Source organism: Falco rusticolus, chromosome 1 (genome assembly GCF_015220075.1).
Source record: "Falco rusticolus isolate bFalRus1 chromosome 1, bFalRus1.pri, whole genome shotgun sequence".
In the NCBI taxonomy this organism is placed as follows: Eukaryota; Metazoa; Chordata; class Aves; order Falconiformes; family Falconidae; genus Falco; species Falco rusticolus.
In genome coordinates this window covers 114,382-130,161 of record NC_051187.1, presented here as the reverse complement: position 1 = coordinate 130,161, position 15,780 = coordinate 114,382, and the positions used below count along the sequence as shown (strand labels likewise).

Genomic DNA, 15,780 nt, shown 5'->3' with positions numbered 1-15,780 from the left:
TGAAGAGAAAGAAATGATATACCCCTGACAAACAGCCAGAAGGATCAGCTACCCTACTGGCATGGACAGCCCACTCTGCCTTTTATCTTTGGTCATCACTGACTACTCCAAATGTTTTAAGTCCCTCTACTTGTACGCTCCTCAAAACCCAGATGACTTACAGCAGAGCTCTGCTGGAAGGCGCAGTGTAAGGATAACCAACAGTGACCCCAAAGCCTTTATTCTAAGCAGAGTTATGCTCCTGTAGAATTCAGTAGGAAGGGGGAACTAAGGTTTGTGTGAGTGCACGTGCACACTTCTGCACACACGCAGCAGAAGGCCACCTGGGCATCTGTGTCCAGCTTGCAGAACAGCCACCTGAGCTTTTAAAAGTATTTACAGGTGAAGCAAGAAGTAGATAATTAATGAGAATCACCCAAGTTCTTCTCATTACTAGTGAACATATTTACCCTGGATCAGTGCAAATTTTCCTTAAAACAGACATTAAATAACCCACACACTGTCATGTTCCACCCCCCCAGTTTTCCTTCTCAAGCCACTCATTACCTTGGCTAATGCAGCAAGCCCAGAGGCAGGCTCTGGATGACCCATGTTTGACTTGGTTGACCCAATCAACAGCGGCTCTCTCTCACATTGACAGAAAACATTCACAATGCCATTTACTTCCTGTGGATCTCCAACCTAGCAGAAAGAGGATCAGAAAGGCTGTTAGCCAGCGCTTCCAAAACACACTACAAAAGAGAAACCTGGAAAGATTAAGATGTTTGGCAAAATCCAAAAGTGGTAAAGTAGTACATATTGTAGTAACTGACAGATGGGAGACATACAGCTCCTTTTGGAAAAACAAAGAATAATGTGATGGAAAAGCATGTCAAGCGATGCAAAGGGAATAAGGGAGATGAAACCCCTCCAAACCCAAAGGGGCCATGCTGACCTTGGTGCCTGTCCCATGAGCTTCAACATATTCCACTTCTGCAGGGTTGATACCACATTCCTTGTACAAAGATCTGACCAACTTCTGCTGCATCTCTCCAGATGGGAATGTCACACCTAGGACCAAAATTGCTGTCAATTCCTCTCTCCCATCAGATATTTCATGTTAGCACCCTTTTTAGCACCCTTTCAACTGCTTGGGGCTACCAGGTCCAAAAAAACCAAAACCCAAAGCTAGACTTTTTCAGGATTTACACCAATGTCCTTAGCACCAAACACAATAAACCTCCCAGGCTCTTTGGAAAAGCAGAGGAACCAGAAACGGACCTGAAGCAATGGGCTAGACCAGTGTGGAAAGACACGGGTTAACAGAATACTAGGACATGTCTAGATCAAGCAGCACATATGAACTTGGTGTTTCCGTAACTGGAGAGTGGGAAAAGTGGGACAGCAGTAGGGAAAGAGCCTTACAGTCATAAAACCACCTACATTCCTAACATCAGTGCAGAAATTACTGCAGAGATGTCCAGAGGAAGGCTAAACTAACAACAGGACATTCCTGTTACTTGGTACAGTTGAAACCACCACTTGTCTCCTTCAACTTCTTTACAAAATGGGGTCCTGAACTTTGTATTACCAAAGAAGAAAAAGAAAAATCAACCAGTAAAAAAACCTTCACACTTCAGTAGTACCCCACAACAGCCCGTTTTTGATGACAAAGACTCTAGACTGAACAGTTCTGTACATGTCACTTTTCAGAGGCTCAAGGCCTACCTTGCTCCTTGAAGCCATCAGTGTTACTTCCAGCATTGACTATTGTGGCATAGATGCGCTTAGCCATAGATCTCTTGGTCAAAAGAATGACAACAACAGCTTCAGAGCGACAATATCCATTTCCTGAGATCAGAGAACGAACAAGTCACTTTTGAATAAAGTGGCAGAACACCATGCAGTAACGTTCTCATTCCTGAGATATGACTTACAGCAAACCACTTAAGAGTATGACACAGCCAGTTCTTCAAAAAAAATTAATGTCCTAGAAAGGATCACTGCTCATCACAAATTATGACAGAAAGTTTCCATCAGGAGACAGCTATTTCCTTTCCCCAATGGCTAAGGGATGAACCACACAGTTTCTTCCCCACAGTTAGTTTTCCAGGTTCAGTGGAGCATGCACCACAGATCAGGCCCAGGGTACGTCCCAAACACTGCGCCTAAGGACTGTTACAAGACTGGCTCTTTGCTGTATTACAAAAGTATCTGGTCACAGACTCCACAGTAAGTTCCTCTCAGACAACATGACCACCTTTTGTTCTAATGCCTTACCTGAAACATCGAAAGCCTTGCAGGCACCATCAGGGCTAAGCATACCCAGCTTCATGAACTGCACAGAAGTGTTGGGTTTCAGCAGAAGGTTGACCCCCCCTACCAGGGCTGCACTGCACTGTCCATGACGAATTGCCTTATAAGCATTTTCCAGAGCCACAAGACTAGAGGAGCAGGCTGTGTCAATAGTTATGCTTGGTCCTTACAGAACAGAAAGTGAAAACAAAACCGGTAAAAACCAGCTTTTATTTCCTAGAGTTGCTACAGGATGGGATCACGAGAGAAACATATTTTTAAAAAATTAAGTAAGAGTTGCTTCAGAACATAACAGGTAATCCTGATACAAGGGGAGAAAAGAATCACCATCTCTGCCTATTTACCAGCTAACAAGGGATGAGAAAAGTATGGAGGGGAAAAATGTAAAGTGTGGCTTTAAGGGTATTTCTAAAATTCTGTCTCCATCAAAAAGAGGTATTGTAGCTTCACATGCAGGTCTCGCTCATTTCCCCATTCTCAGCAACAAATATCCCTCCCCCTCCCTGGTCCCACCCTTGCCATTATCTCTGTTCTCTGCTGCTCTTGGGAACAAGGCCCACCCTCCTCTGCTCTCTTCAATGCCACGTCTATGCCTTCAGTCACATCATTCTGGTGGCTCTCCCACTTCACTCAAAAAAAAGCCAACTGTTCCAGTAAGTTTGTCTCTGGGCTAGCAGACTTCTGCATAGCTTGACACCAAACAGCAGTCTAAGGTCTGAAAAGGACCTAGGCCTTTTTATGGAGGCCTCCTGACATCATCACCTTTCAGATGAATGCTAGCTATGCCCAGAAACTAAGACAAAGCCTTACAGTGAGTGTTATCACAGTTAAGTTTTCTGCTTCTCATATGCCTCCTTACAGTAGTTACATGCTACTTTCTCATCCCAAAAGGGTCTACAACATCATATCCATCCCACTCCTCTACAGAAACCACGGTACAATCATGCTCAAATTGCATCAACAGTTTTGGGGGCACTTACCCGTTAAGTCATAGAAGTAGGAAATCCTGTTGGCAAACATAGCACGCTGGCAGCCAGTCATACTGTATCCTAAAAGCTCTTCTGGATCTTGACTAAGGGCTTCACCAGCTTCTGACCCACTGGCACCAATCCATACACCTGCATCTGTGCCACGGAGGGTGGCTGGATCAATACCTGTGGGGATATTGGAAGGTAGATTACAGCCGACAAACTTATAGTAAGGGGCAAACTGGGGAAACGCCAAGTACGCTGGCACCAGCTCATGAAATACTACTTACTGTCTCTTTCGGCTGGCCTGCAGTACTTTTCCCTTACCTACAGTTATCTTCTATCTGTTTCAGCTGCAGACCTTACAAGCCTTACTGCAAGAGGCCACCAGAATTTTGGTGCTGCCTTTTGGCAAAGACATACTGTGACCAGAGACAGCTTTTCAGCTTCGCTGAGCATTGCTAGTCTTGCGTCAAAAAGCATATGGACCATGAAAGACAGAAACACTGATCAGAGAAGCTAAAAGCTGACTTCCAGTGCAGAGAAAAGGAGCAGACCAAAGGGGAGAAAAATCACAGCACCTGGAATGTCATGTGAGCACATAAGTATCTACCTGTAACCACAGACAAAGCCCAGATCTGAAGTACAAGACAGAAGGGAAAATTCTTAAGCACAAAAGCGAACAACCAGAACAAGAAAGAACTCTAAAAAACTGCATAGCAAGCTCAGCTTGCAGCCGTCTCTGCTGGTTCCTCTCTGTGCTTCAGGAGTCCTAGAGACAAGCAGAATATTCAAGCCTCCAGACTGAGGCTCAGCAGCAGAGGAGCAAGTGTTAATTTTAGTAAGTCAGTACCAGTGAGGTGGTTCCAACTTTTTCCCATGTGCTTCTTATGTTCAGACATGAAACTGATTAACATAAAGAACAAACTTTTTGGTTCTGCAGGTAAAGAACTCAAAAGCCCAGAACACTGGTAGCAACGGAGGAAAGAGGCTCCAATTTCTGAAAGCACGCTTCCTGGGCAAACCTTCTATAGAAGCACATCAAATGCCAAATTTTTTCTATGAACCTGGCCAACAGACAGGAATACATCAGGCTATCTGCCATTCTTTTAGAACATGGATGAGAATTCTAACAGAGACATCTTCCTTTTGCACTACAGCCATGCCTTTAACAACAGGATCTATTACAGAATATTAGATCAGAGCAAAACACACAAAAGCTCTAGAACTGTTAACTGTTTAAATGTTTCTGTTGTACTGACTGGACTATATGATACAGGTAGAGATTTGCTGGCAGTCAACACAGATTTCCTACTTTGAGTTCTAGAGAACAGTTTTCTTCTAAACACCGTACCAGTTCCATGGCCTGCTCTCTAATGCGATGGCTTTCTCTTTAATTAGAGATCTCATCACACAAGCACATGTCTGCACCTGCTGCACAGAGACAATACAGCACAGTTCTCCCTCTTCAGTCGTCCAGCTGCTTACCTCCATCCAAAATAGCTTCAAAAGAAACTTCCAACAGCAAGCGAAGCTGAGGATCCATCGTATGAGCTTGTTTGGGGTGAACCCCAAAAAAGGATGCATCAAATTTGCTTATATCCTTGAGCTTTCCATTTCTCTTGGGCAGTCCATAAATTCCTGTGAAGAAAAATTCAACACTGCATCACACAATACATCAGTTCTGAAGCAGCCACCAGATGACACAAAAGCACAGAACAACCACAGCCAATTTCTTGTTGCAGTACCCAGACCACTGCACAGATATCTGCCTACCAAACTCTGAACCTCATTTGGAAATGAGAATGCTGCATTAACAAAAACAACTGTCATTTGTAAGACTCTCCTGGATATGGCAGCAAAAGACATCTATCTGGTTTAAGCATTTTTGCTTGGGAAAGTTGTACCAAGCACATAAAGAGAGTCCAAATCAGCGGTTCCAGTCACTCACCAGTGAGAAGGAAAACAAAAGCTACTTTTCACTTCTGCAAATCACTAGCTTGAACTGACATACATGCGCTGAACACTTCAGAAAGACAATCAGACAGAAAATAACATTGTAAAAAGCCATAAACCACAGGACTGGAGTCCCTGTGCTACTTCTGAACCCAGAAAAGCATCAGAGCCATCTTACTGCCACAGCTATCAACAGCAGGTACAGGATTAACCTTGCCTAGCTGCCCTGTCACAGTATTCTTCTGTTTGGGAGCAAGCTACATATTAATCTATAAGCTAGTACTGCATAGGACATGACGTTATAAAACACACTGTCTGAGAACTTCATAAAAGCATTCTGTTCCTGAATTTCTTTATGATCTGTCAGAAGTGAATTCAGAAGCTCTGGCAGGGTTTTGCATCTGATGAATCCTTTCCTTTCACAGAATAATTCCTCTGAAACACTCAGGACGTGGAGCTCCAAAAGCAGAGACAATAAGCACTCACCTGGCTTCCACCTCCGATCATCCTCTGTGACCATATCGACTCCATTAAGCAGGTTCTCCCAAAACTCTTGCAAGTTCTCCGATTCTGGCAGCTTTCCTGCTATGCCTGCAATCACCACGTCCTCCATCTTTGAACTTCTCCCTGTCGCTGAGATCCACAAAGCAGTAAGACTAGTAAGATTTCACACAGAGAAGGTGAGTACACGTGTCTCTTGTCTTCCTGACATGTTGTGACAAACAGGCATATTTGCAGCAGAAACACCCACACGGGAACAGCCCTTGGAGTTTCTACTAAGAGAGACAGACATCCCAACTAACCAAATCAACTGTAAGATACATGGGGTCAGTGAGGATGAGAAAAACTGATCCTCAATGGATCACTGGGCTCCGAGAACCACCAGTTTCTACATGACAACTAGAGAGTGAACAGGTCTAGCTCTGCTAAATGCAGAGCCTCTGAAGTCAGCAGAGAAGATGAACATGCTGGAGCAGAGGTGGGTGGAGAAATTATGAAATACATATAGTAAAATACGTAATTACAAGGCAAACCTAACAGGTAGCCAAACAAGTTCTACAATCATTCCAAAGTTAAATGCTAACTTAAGAATCAATAATCAGAACATTTGTTGGAAGGAAAGGAAAAAAAACCAACACCCCATTAACAAAAACCCACAAAAACCAACCAACCAAACACACACAAAACACCCCAAATGACCCACCACCACCACCCCCTCAAAAAAAAAACCCAAAGAACATACACACAAGCAAAAACCCACACAAAAGCCCGAAGATTACAATGGAAGTTACCATCATTTTAAATACATGAAACAAGAAGTAAGTTCTACTTGTAAAGTGTTTCCCAACTGGACCCTGCACTGCCACATGTGTAGAGGACTGGGAAGGGGGAACCGAGTGTATGTGATAGAGAGTGGGGCTTTAACCTACGAGTTGGCAGAACCGATCTGGTTTCCAGACAGGATGAAAAACCTTATCTGCTGTCCCAAGGAATCTGCATTCTAAGACACCAATCTCAAACACCACAAGACAACATCATGCTGCATAATGTGGCATCACGGGCCATCCATACAGATCACAACACCAAGAGACACTAGTCTATGAGTCACACTCATTTATTTTCTATAACACAAAAAATGTTAACAATGAAGCAGAGAGAAAGCAAATTAACCTGACGTCTCCATTAAATTCAAATTATAGTTTGCAGATCCTAAGTAGACAAGTTAAGGGCAGAGGGGGAAGCCCCCATATATATATACACACACACATATATATGGGTTATTTTTATATATATTTGTGTATATATATGGGTTAATTTATATATATATAAAAATATAAATAAATAAAAGTGGTTGCATGAACAGAAGAGGTAGCAAGCATTCATAGTAGCTCCTTCAATAATTCTTCTGGTAAGCAGAGGCAAAACATTCTTTAGGGTTAATGTGTGGCATTTTAACCAGTGAAAACCACAGAGAAAACTGGCTATTCAAGTAGCTAAAAGTCTGCCTTAAACTTTAAGGAGAAACTTTGCCACAAAAGACCCAATGTTTGCCCTCACCACACACCATGCTCCTCAGTGCCATGGCGCAGGTGCCTTGCTCAAGCACTGCTGCTGTTGCTCGACCATCTCCTCCACAAAACAGCTCCAACGGATACTCTTAGCTTTGTACTTGTTTCTCCAACCCAAGACATTTAATTTCTGCATTGTTTTTCGGCCTCTTTCAGGAGTTCCTGATGCTTCCGAGCAAGAACCAGGCCTCCCCATGCACACCCTGCCCAGGCACAGGGCCCTCCTGCCAGTGGGGTGCAGAGCCACCAGCACTGCCCTGCCACGACGCCCCGGTTCCCCCTACCCTTCCTCTCTGCAGCTGTCACCCGCCACATCTGCGGGGTAACTCCAGACTTATGCAAGACTGGAGCAGAAGAGCAGATTGCCTCACCCAGTCCATCCCTCTGGGAGCAGGCACACAAGTGCTCCCAAAAGGATGTTCTGGATTTCCCAGTCTCCTGCCAAACACCCAGACCAGAGCACTCGTGTTCCAAGCAGGTTATGCATTTAGGAAAGGAAACACCAGGAGCCAAGCATACAAGGCCCTCGCCAAGGAGCCATTCCCCAAAACTGAAGCTGGCAGCAACGTGCCAGGCCCACGCTGCTCTGAAGGGACGCCTCTCAGTGCCACCCACCAGCCTGGGCCAAGTCAATTTTGCCACTGCCATCGCTAAGCGAGGGCCACGGCATGGCCATGCTCGTGGGAGCCCCGTGCACGGGACAGAGAACAGTTCGGGCATGGGGCTTGCAGTCCCAGTGTCAGACAAGAGACCCACAGGGGGATAATGTTAAAATGATTCAACTCAGCTATGTGGCCAATGATCTCTAGGGAAAGCAATGTAATTCATATTTCAGGGGACCAAAATGTCACTTCCTGGATTGTTCCTTCCTGCCCCACATCTTTCCCTGGAGTATCAGAAAAACTCCATCCAGGTACAGCCAACCTTGACAAAACGTTCTTCTGAGGCAGTGAAATAATGGAATTTATCAGCAAAGCAGTTTTTGCCAACATGTTGTGAACATAGTTGAGCAAGACTGTGTCAAATGTGGAGAGAAAGATGCTGCAGTAATCAAAATTTAGAACAAGAGCCAAGAAGTTAATTTTAGCTGGGTGGACGGGTAAAGAAGAGTCACAACTTAAGAATTTTTATGCACAAAGAACTCGAGAGATTTAGACTTTACAGAAAGAGCTCCAAATGCCTACGTCTAAGATAACACAGATCTAGCAGCAGACAGCAGCAATGATTTGCTGTGGAAACAAGAGTGAAAAGAGAAAAAAAAATCATTAATATTAATCACTTTTTATTCCAGGATGACTTAAAGTAGATGTTACGGCTACGAACAATGCCCTTGCTCTTCTTTGACAGGAAGTAAGTACGTAAACCATTTTAGAGTTGATTTACTTTACCTCCAAATGGCATATTACAGTATTTCACATATTATGAGACTCATTTTTCCTGTAGAGCATTTTTAGACTACACACAGCACACTGACATTTTTAAGTATAAGACATAGCACAGATAGAGGAAAAAAAATTGTTTCTACAGAGGTTTTAAAGGAGATTGGAGTACAGCAAATACACAGAAGAGATTGTTCCTACTACATTTGATGAGCAAGGTGATCACAAGCAACAGGTCAAAAAAGGAGACAAAGACGACAGAAAGGGACAAGCAGGATTCTCAGATTTCTTAAGGCTGTATTTTGCTGGATCCAGCATCCTTTTTCCCCTGCTTCCCCATGGTTTTGCATGGCTTGAACTCTGTGAATCCTTCTCAGACAGCCTATATTTTTAACTGTGGGGGGAGAGAAGCAACACCCCCCACACACCCATCAGTCTGACAGACACCCCAGATAAGCGTAAACTACCACCTCACTGGATTTACACAATATTTTTTAGCAATAATATTGCACTGCTGACTCATTCAGTCTGTGACCGGTAATAACTAACAATCCCTTCTGGTATTATTGACTAGTAACAACTTTCATCACTTCATACCTGTGCTCTGGTTATCTGCCTCCCACATTAGCCATCTGACAAGGTTGGTTTGTTTATTGATACAATTTCCTTTCTCCAATCACATTACACCTTCTTAATCTTTTTCTCTGTGTACTAGATACCTATTGGTGTGATGTTAGCTTAATGCTGTTACCAAGGTTACCCTTGTTGAAATACTGCTCTCCACTGCATTTAAAACAATTGTCTTTCAGTACCTCACTAATCCAGCACCAAAAACGTTATCAAGACAAAAAGTATTAATGAGTTTTCCACCACACCTGGCAGCTGTACATATAATTTTTTTAAACAAAACTTTTAATCTACTGTTTCCCTACAAAAATATCTCTGTGTCCATTAAGCTTGTGAGCTTTTAGAGGGGGAAAGAAAAAGAGACAAGAAAAACAAAAAAGCAAAGGTAAAATCAGATTTCCTCTCCCACTCATACCCAACTCGCCAACCACATAAGAGAATGCTTTTCTTATTCTACTGTACCTATGTCCACCTGAAGTTCTGTGAGGAAAGGAGGAGGAGAGGAAGAGAAGAAGAAACAACAAATAAAACCCAAATCTTGTTTTGCCTGATGTACACTTTTCCTTTTCAGACAGGAGCACAACGTTTATTTCACTGTTATTTTGATAGCTGTCATCATGGTGGGATAGAATCCTCAAAGCCAACTCTGATGCTCTTTCTAGGCAGTCTAAATCTTTACCATTTTTGAAAGTCCCCTTATTGTAAAATGAAACATCCATGACTCCTCCGTAGCATCCTTCCAGCACAGGAACGAGGATTGCTTTCTTGGTTTTTCAGTATGACAACGTCATAATCCAGGTTTCCTAATTTCTGTAATTTCTGAAATTTGTAGTTAAAACTATCATTACATCTTCACTTCATTTGTACAGAGAGGTAACACCTGCCTCCGAAAGCCCTTTTTACAAGGCAGGCAAACACAGGCTGCTTTTTTTTTTTTTTTTTAAACAAAAGCATTTGGCTACCATTGATCTACATGCTATAGTTCGGCTTTAACGAAGACTTCTTAACTGCCTCTTTCTGTTTCAAGCTGGTTTTGTCCCACTGGCCGCAGAAGAAATGAAAACCGGTGCCTGTTTTCGCGTTTACAGCGCCCTGCTGGTCTGGGGACGCAGCAGGGTGCAGCGCCGTTATCCCAGAGAAGTAGGTTAGATGCTGCTCCTGGAACCAAGGCAGCTCGGCCGGCTCCCAAATGGCCACAACCGATTTATACGAACACTGAAGCCCTCAGTACTGCTGCATCGTGTCCGCAACGTGCCCGTGCCCGCCCGCCTCCCGCACAGCCGCCCCCACCGCACCGCTAACCCCCGCCCGCTCCAGGGAGCGCGGGGCCGGCAGGGAAATGCAAACCTCGAGAGCCGGGGCTTCTCCTCCCCTCTGGTTTTACAAGGGACGCCCCCGAGCCCCCCCCCCCCCCCCGCGGGCTGACACCCGCCGCCGCAGCGCTGCCCACCTCGTACACAGCGCAGCTTTCGGCCGGGGAGCGCCGCGGCCGGCACCCCCGAAGGCCCCCCCAGGGAGGGAGTGGGGACACCCCCCCCTCCGCGCGCAAACACGGCCGCGGGGGTGCCGGTCCCGCTCCCGGCGGAGCACAACGGACCCAGGCCGGGGCCCGGTCGATGCGCTACCTCGCGTGGGCGACTGCTTTACATCCAGATGAAAGAAGGAAGCTCAGCAGTACAGGGGCACCGCTTCGGAGACGGCTCCCCAGCGCCCACCGACGAACCACCCCAGCCACAGCCAACGCCGCACCCCCTCCCCTGCCCCCCCCCGGCCCGACGGGCGGCGTAGCGCCGTGGCCCCGCTGCCAGGCCAGCGCGGCCCCTTGCTCCCCGCTGCTGCTCGGCGCCCGGGCTGCGGCAGCGCGGGGCCGCCCCCCGCCGGGGAAGGGCTCCCGGCGGCCGCGACGGCCCCGGCCCGGCGATGAGGGGTCGCGGCGGCGTGGTCCCCGCCCGCCGCCAAGATGGCCGAGCACCAGCACCACAACGTAGCTGCTCAGGCTCGCTCCGCGCCGGGCTGGCGGAGCGGGAGGCTGGAACCCGATACACACCGCCAGGAAGCGGGGGGGGCTCGCCTCGGCGCGGCCGCGCTGAGCCACAGCAGGGAACCCACGGCGGCCACGACGCCGGGCCGCAGAACGTGCGGCAGACACGGGCCTGGCCGCGGAACCCCTGCGAGGCCCCGCACGGCGCAAGAGGGACCCTCCCCGGTGCGCCTGCCGGCCGCAGCGGCCCACGGAGGCTGCGGCTGTCCCACTGCCCGCCGGTACCTGCGCAAGGGCGGAAGGCTTCGTGCCGAGAAGACTCTGGCGCCGAGCCGGGCTGCTGCGGTGGCCGGTGCTCCGCGCTCCCCTCTCACTGTCTCCCTCTAGCTCCCAGCGCTATTTAAGCAGTCGCCACCTCCAGCGGCCACGCCACATGGGCTGATAGTTTACTCCTTGCCGCAGTCCAATGAGAGCCGGGGCAGGGCCGCCCCGAGCCGGCCCCGGGGTGATGCCAGCCCCTGCCCGCCGAAGCAGCTTCACGAGGAGGAGGGGGCTCTGGCCGGGCCGGGGCGGGCCCCTTTGCCCGCGGCACCGGGCCAAGCCCTCGCGCCCCGCCCCGCCCCGGAGGCCGCGCTCTGCGGGGGGTCCCTGGCGCTGGGCGGGCCTGCCCGGAGAAGGGGGGAGGTGGGGGGGGAAGCCGGGGGGCGCCCACCCGCCGCGGACACGGACCGTTCTGCGTTCCCGTCGTCCCGCGTGTGCGCGCACGGGGGGGGTGGGGGGGGTGGGGGTGGTGACGCGGCCCGTCGGGAGGGGGCGGTGGCCGCCGCTAACAAAGGGCCGGGGCGCGGGGCTGGTCGCGCAGCCCGGCCCGGCGCCCAATCCGGAGGCGGCGGCGTGTAGGCGGGGGCGCGGCGCCGCCAATGGCGTGGCCCGTGGGGCGTTGCTAGGCGATGAGGCGATGAGGGGCCGGAGGCGGGTGCAGCGCGCCGCGCTTCACGGCGGCCACGGTCGTTCACCCCGGCGGCCCGCGGGGCCGGGGTTACCCCCGGGCAGCGGGCACGCCGGCCGCGGATGAGCTGCCCCGTGCCCCGGCCCGTCGCGCCGACGTCACTGGCGGCGGCGGAGCGAGGCCTGGGCGGGCCGACGCAGGGGGTGGGCCTGCGCTCCGCGGTGCACCCACCCCGCCTCAGGACGGCGGAGAGGTCGCTCCGTGCGCGGGTGCCGCGCTTCCACCTTCTCGGTAACTCGCACGCCTTGCGTTAAAGCGGAGCAGCGAACACATCTGAATTTTGTTCCGTGTTACCCTCGGCTGCTACTAAAAAAAATATTAAAAAACCTTCAAACCCACCCCCCGCCGGCAGCCGCGGGCCCGGGGCGCAGTCGCACTCCGCCCAGGTCCATCTCCCGCTGCGCCCCCGGTGCCCGGGCTGCGGTGCGGCGGCAGCGCGACCCCTGCGCGCAACTTGCGCCTTTACCCGAGCGTTCCTCGGCGCTGTCGCAGCTGTTTAACCCCGCGGTAACGACCACGACCGGCACGGGCCGCAGCTCCGTGCAACCCAGCCGCGGCCGACTCGCCACCGCCTCCCTCGGAAAGCGCCCCAATTAGCTGAACACGTTGGTCTTAATATGCCCCCATATCCCCCCTGTATTTTGTACGCACCGAGCACAACCTCCCCCCACAGGACACAGGATCCAGGCAGCGTGTCCCTGTTACCCGTTGTTAACAGCCACACTGTTAATTTTCAGCCTACTGGTACACTGCGTTCTTCTAGTTACTCTGAAACAAAGGTACAATGATTGAACTACTAATTTTTTTTCCTATCCCAAGTAAAGCAGATGAAACAATCAAGAGTTATCATCTTCCCTTACCTACAGTTGCCTTAAGGAAACCTGTTTCTCAGGGAAACTGAATAAATTAAAGTTGTGTTTCTGGCAAGAGGGCTGCATGACCGGGCATGCCAGGTGACACACATACTGGGGCGGAGGGGGGGGGAAAGAGAAGATGGACACACACACCAAACAACCACAGAAAAAAACCCCACCACCACCAAAAAACAAAACCCCTCAAATAAGCAAACAAAAAACTAAAACCCTGCAAAGAAACCTACACAAAGGCATTTCTGAAGCCTGCAGCCCATGAGCTTATACCCACAATACAGGGAATAAAAAGTAATAGTTTCTGGGCTCAGATGCAGCATTACAAACATGACTGAACACACCACGCGCTTTCCAAGGCAACACTGCTTCCAGTACCTGTACATGCACAGAATCTCACAGCACTGAAATATAGCACATCTCCACAGTACAATATTGAAAACAGAACTGAAAATTTTAAAAATATTTTTCAAGACAATATACAGCTATTAAGAACTTTGGAATTTACACGTTGTGTTCTAGAAATAACCAGAGAGAGCTGTAACTGGTATGATCTGGGCCAAAATTCCTGTTCTTGTTAGAAACCACTATGCTCTAAGCTACAGAAAGAGCCCATTCAGGGCCTGGTTCAGGGGAATGCATCATGTTGTTCCGGCTCATGAACAATGTTAAATGTTGAATCCAATAACAGGATTTTCAAGTAATTAAATGATTTAGAAGCTCACAAGGTCTCTCAGGCCTCATATTGGCTTGGTAACATCACAATGAAATTTACTGCAGATTTAGCATCCGATTATAGTGTCATAGCACCTCTGCACTGAAGTAAAACATTTTCAGCAGGGACTAGAAAAATGATTATTCAAATTCTCACAATGATTATTACCACACTGGCAGATACCAAAGACAGCAGCTGTTCGCAAAAAGCACCAGGAAAGCATTTCTAAAAAGAAAAGCGCTCCAGAAAAAGAGCGCTCATGGGCAAACAGCTCTCTTCCCTCATTAATCCTGTTTAGATCTTACACATTTTTAGCAGCAACTGAACGGTATTGTTCACTTCAGTGATACCACCCACAGAATCAGAAAATCACTTAGGTTGGAAGGGCCCTCTTGAGATCACCTAGTCCAAGATCACCCTCAACCCAAGGAGAGACAGCTCCCAGGACCACGTCTAGTTGGGGTTTGAGTATCTCCGCAGATGGGGACTGTAACCTCTCCGAGCAATCTGTTCCAGGGCTTGACCATCCTCCCAGTAAAAAAGTTTCTTCTCACGTTTTTCATAGGTGGAGTTCCTAATTGTAATATCCCAAGACAGCTCAGCATTACTGGAAATGTTACAAAAATACACTGATTACTTGCTTCAGTGTCCTGACGCATTCAGTTACATAGACATCCCTTGTTAGATCACAACTCATTCAGGTTTTCTTTTAGTTTGATCTGTTGTAAGACTTATTTCTTACAGTGCTTCTGTATGATTCCAAATGTTTCTAACTAATGTGTTTTCCACTGCTTTAAACTCTACACAATCTCTTGTCAAAGAAAAATTACTGGTGTGACAATAGAAGCTTATTTTTATACTCTCTCATGCTGTCTGAACAAGTGGAAAGAGCTATGGAAGATGACAATCAAATATAGATTCAGGTGTAATCTCTTCAAACCCCTTTCTTTCAAGTAGAAAGATAGCTGCACAGGATTAACGGTTGCATTGTTAATTATAAGTAAACAAGTTGGTTGAGGCATCCCACTTCTAAGCTTAAATCACATCTACAGTTTCTCAACAAAATATTTGCTAAAGACCTGCAAGCCCTGCCTAAAGGCACAAGGCTTTACATATGTATTAACTGGGCATTTCTAAATCCATGATGCAAGCAATATTTAACATATATAATTAAAATCAATCAGTATTAGCAGTGACGACTAATCTCACGATGTACATGGATTAACCCTGTATTTTAGGGTTTACAGTATGAAACAGGGTATTTGTTCTTTCTTCTGGCTGCAACTGTCCCAACTCAACACACAAAAATGAAGCCTATATTTAGATCAGATTCATGGATTTTGAAGTAGGTTAACAGCAGGCATGGACCTGGAACTTGCTGCCAAGAAAGATATCAGTCTTTAATATTATAGTTGCGGATTTTTGCCATGTTAGAAGAGATTTTGGGGTTTATGGGATGAGCACAAGATAAATTCCTGGATTTTAGCTTCTGCTGAACTTCCAGCCTGGTTCCTCTGACTGTCAAATCTGCAGCTGGCATTTCAAGTTTATCCTTGGCTTTGATATTTTGCTGAGATTCTTCAGATCGCTCAGTTGAATGTATAACTGCAAACTTCACTGATGAAAAAAAGAAAGAAAAATACTTCATACTTATGTTTGTGTTTAATTATGAGACTGAATAGTTGAAGAGAACTGGTTTACTCTTTTTCTCTAAATACATTGTTGCCATAGTGCCACATTGTGGAAGTCTTATATTAACAGAACCATTTCTGTACATAGGAGGCACAGAACTGTCCACTAAGGCTTGCTACGCTGGTGGTATAAAACATAGCAGCATCTCCTGCTCAATCCTCGCTTCACCTGTACCTGTTCATTCTCCGTTAGCACCAGGCTGCTTAAAAGAGGAGAAAAGAAG

General features: G+C 47.6%; 2 protein-coding genes across 6 annotated transcripts in view; both read right to left on the bottom strand.

The window, feature by feature from the left end:
• Positions 1–11,637, bottom strand: part of FASN (fatty acid synthase) — a 44,716-nt gene extending 33,079 nt beyond the window's left edge. Inside the window, exons 1-8 of the mRNA XM_037402346.1 lie at positions 11,561–11,637; positions 5,706–5,852; positions 4,752–4,904; positions 3,276–3,449; positions 2,260–2,460; positions 1,708–1,830; positions 935–1,050; positions 547–681 (exon numbers count right to left, since the gene is read on the bottom strand). Of these exons, the coding sequence (XP_037258243.1) occupies positions 547–681; positions 935–1,050; positions 1,708–1,830; positions 2,260–2,460; positions 3,276–3,449; positions 4,752–4,904; positions 5,706–5,832 (1,029 nt within the window). The 5' untranslated portion in view covers positions 5,833–5,852; positions 11,561–11,637. The remainder of the gene's footprint in view (positions 1–546; positions 682–934; positions 1,051–1,707; positions 1,831–2,259; positions 2,461–3,275; positions 3,450–4,751; positions 4,905–5,705; positions 5,853–11,560) is intronic.
• Positions 11,638–15,078: 3,441 nt separating this feature from the next.
• CCDC57 (coiled-coil domain containing 57) overlaps positions 15,079–15,780 on the bottom strand; it is a 43,505-nt gene continuing 42,803 nt past the window's right edge. For all 5 annotated transcript variants that reach the window (XM_037402332.1, XM_037402312.1, XM_037402295.1 and 2 more), the window contains one exon: positions 15,079–15,482. In XM_037402332.1, the coding sequence (XP_037258229.1) occupies positions 15,259–15,482 (224 nt within the window). In that variant the 3' untranslated portion in view covers positions 15,079–15,258. The remainder of the gene's footprint in view (positions 15,483–15,780) is intronic.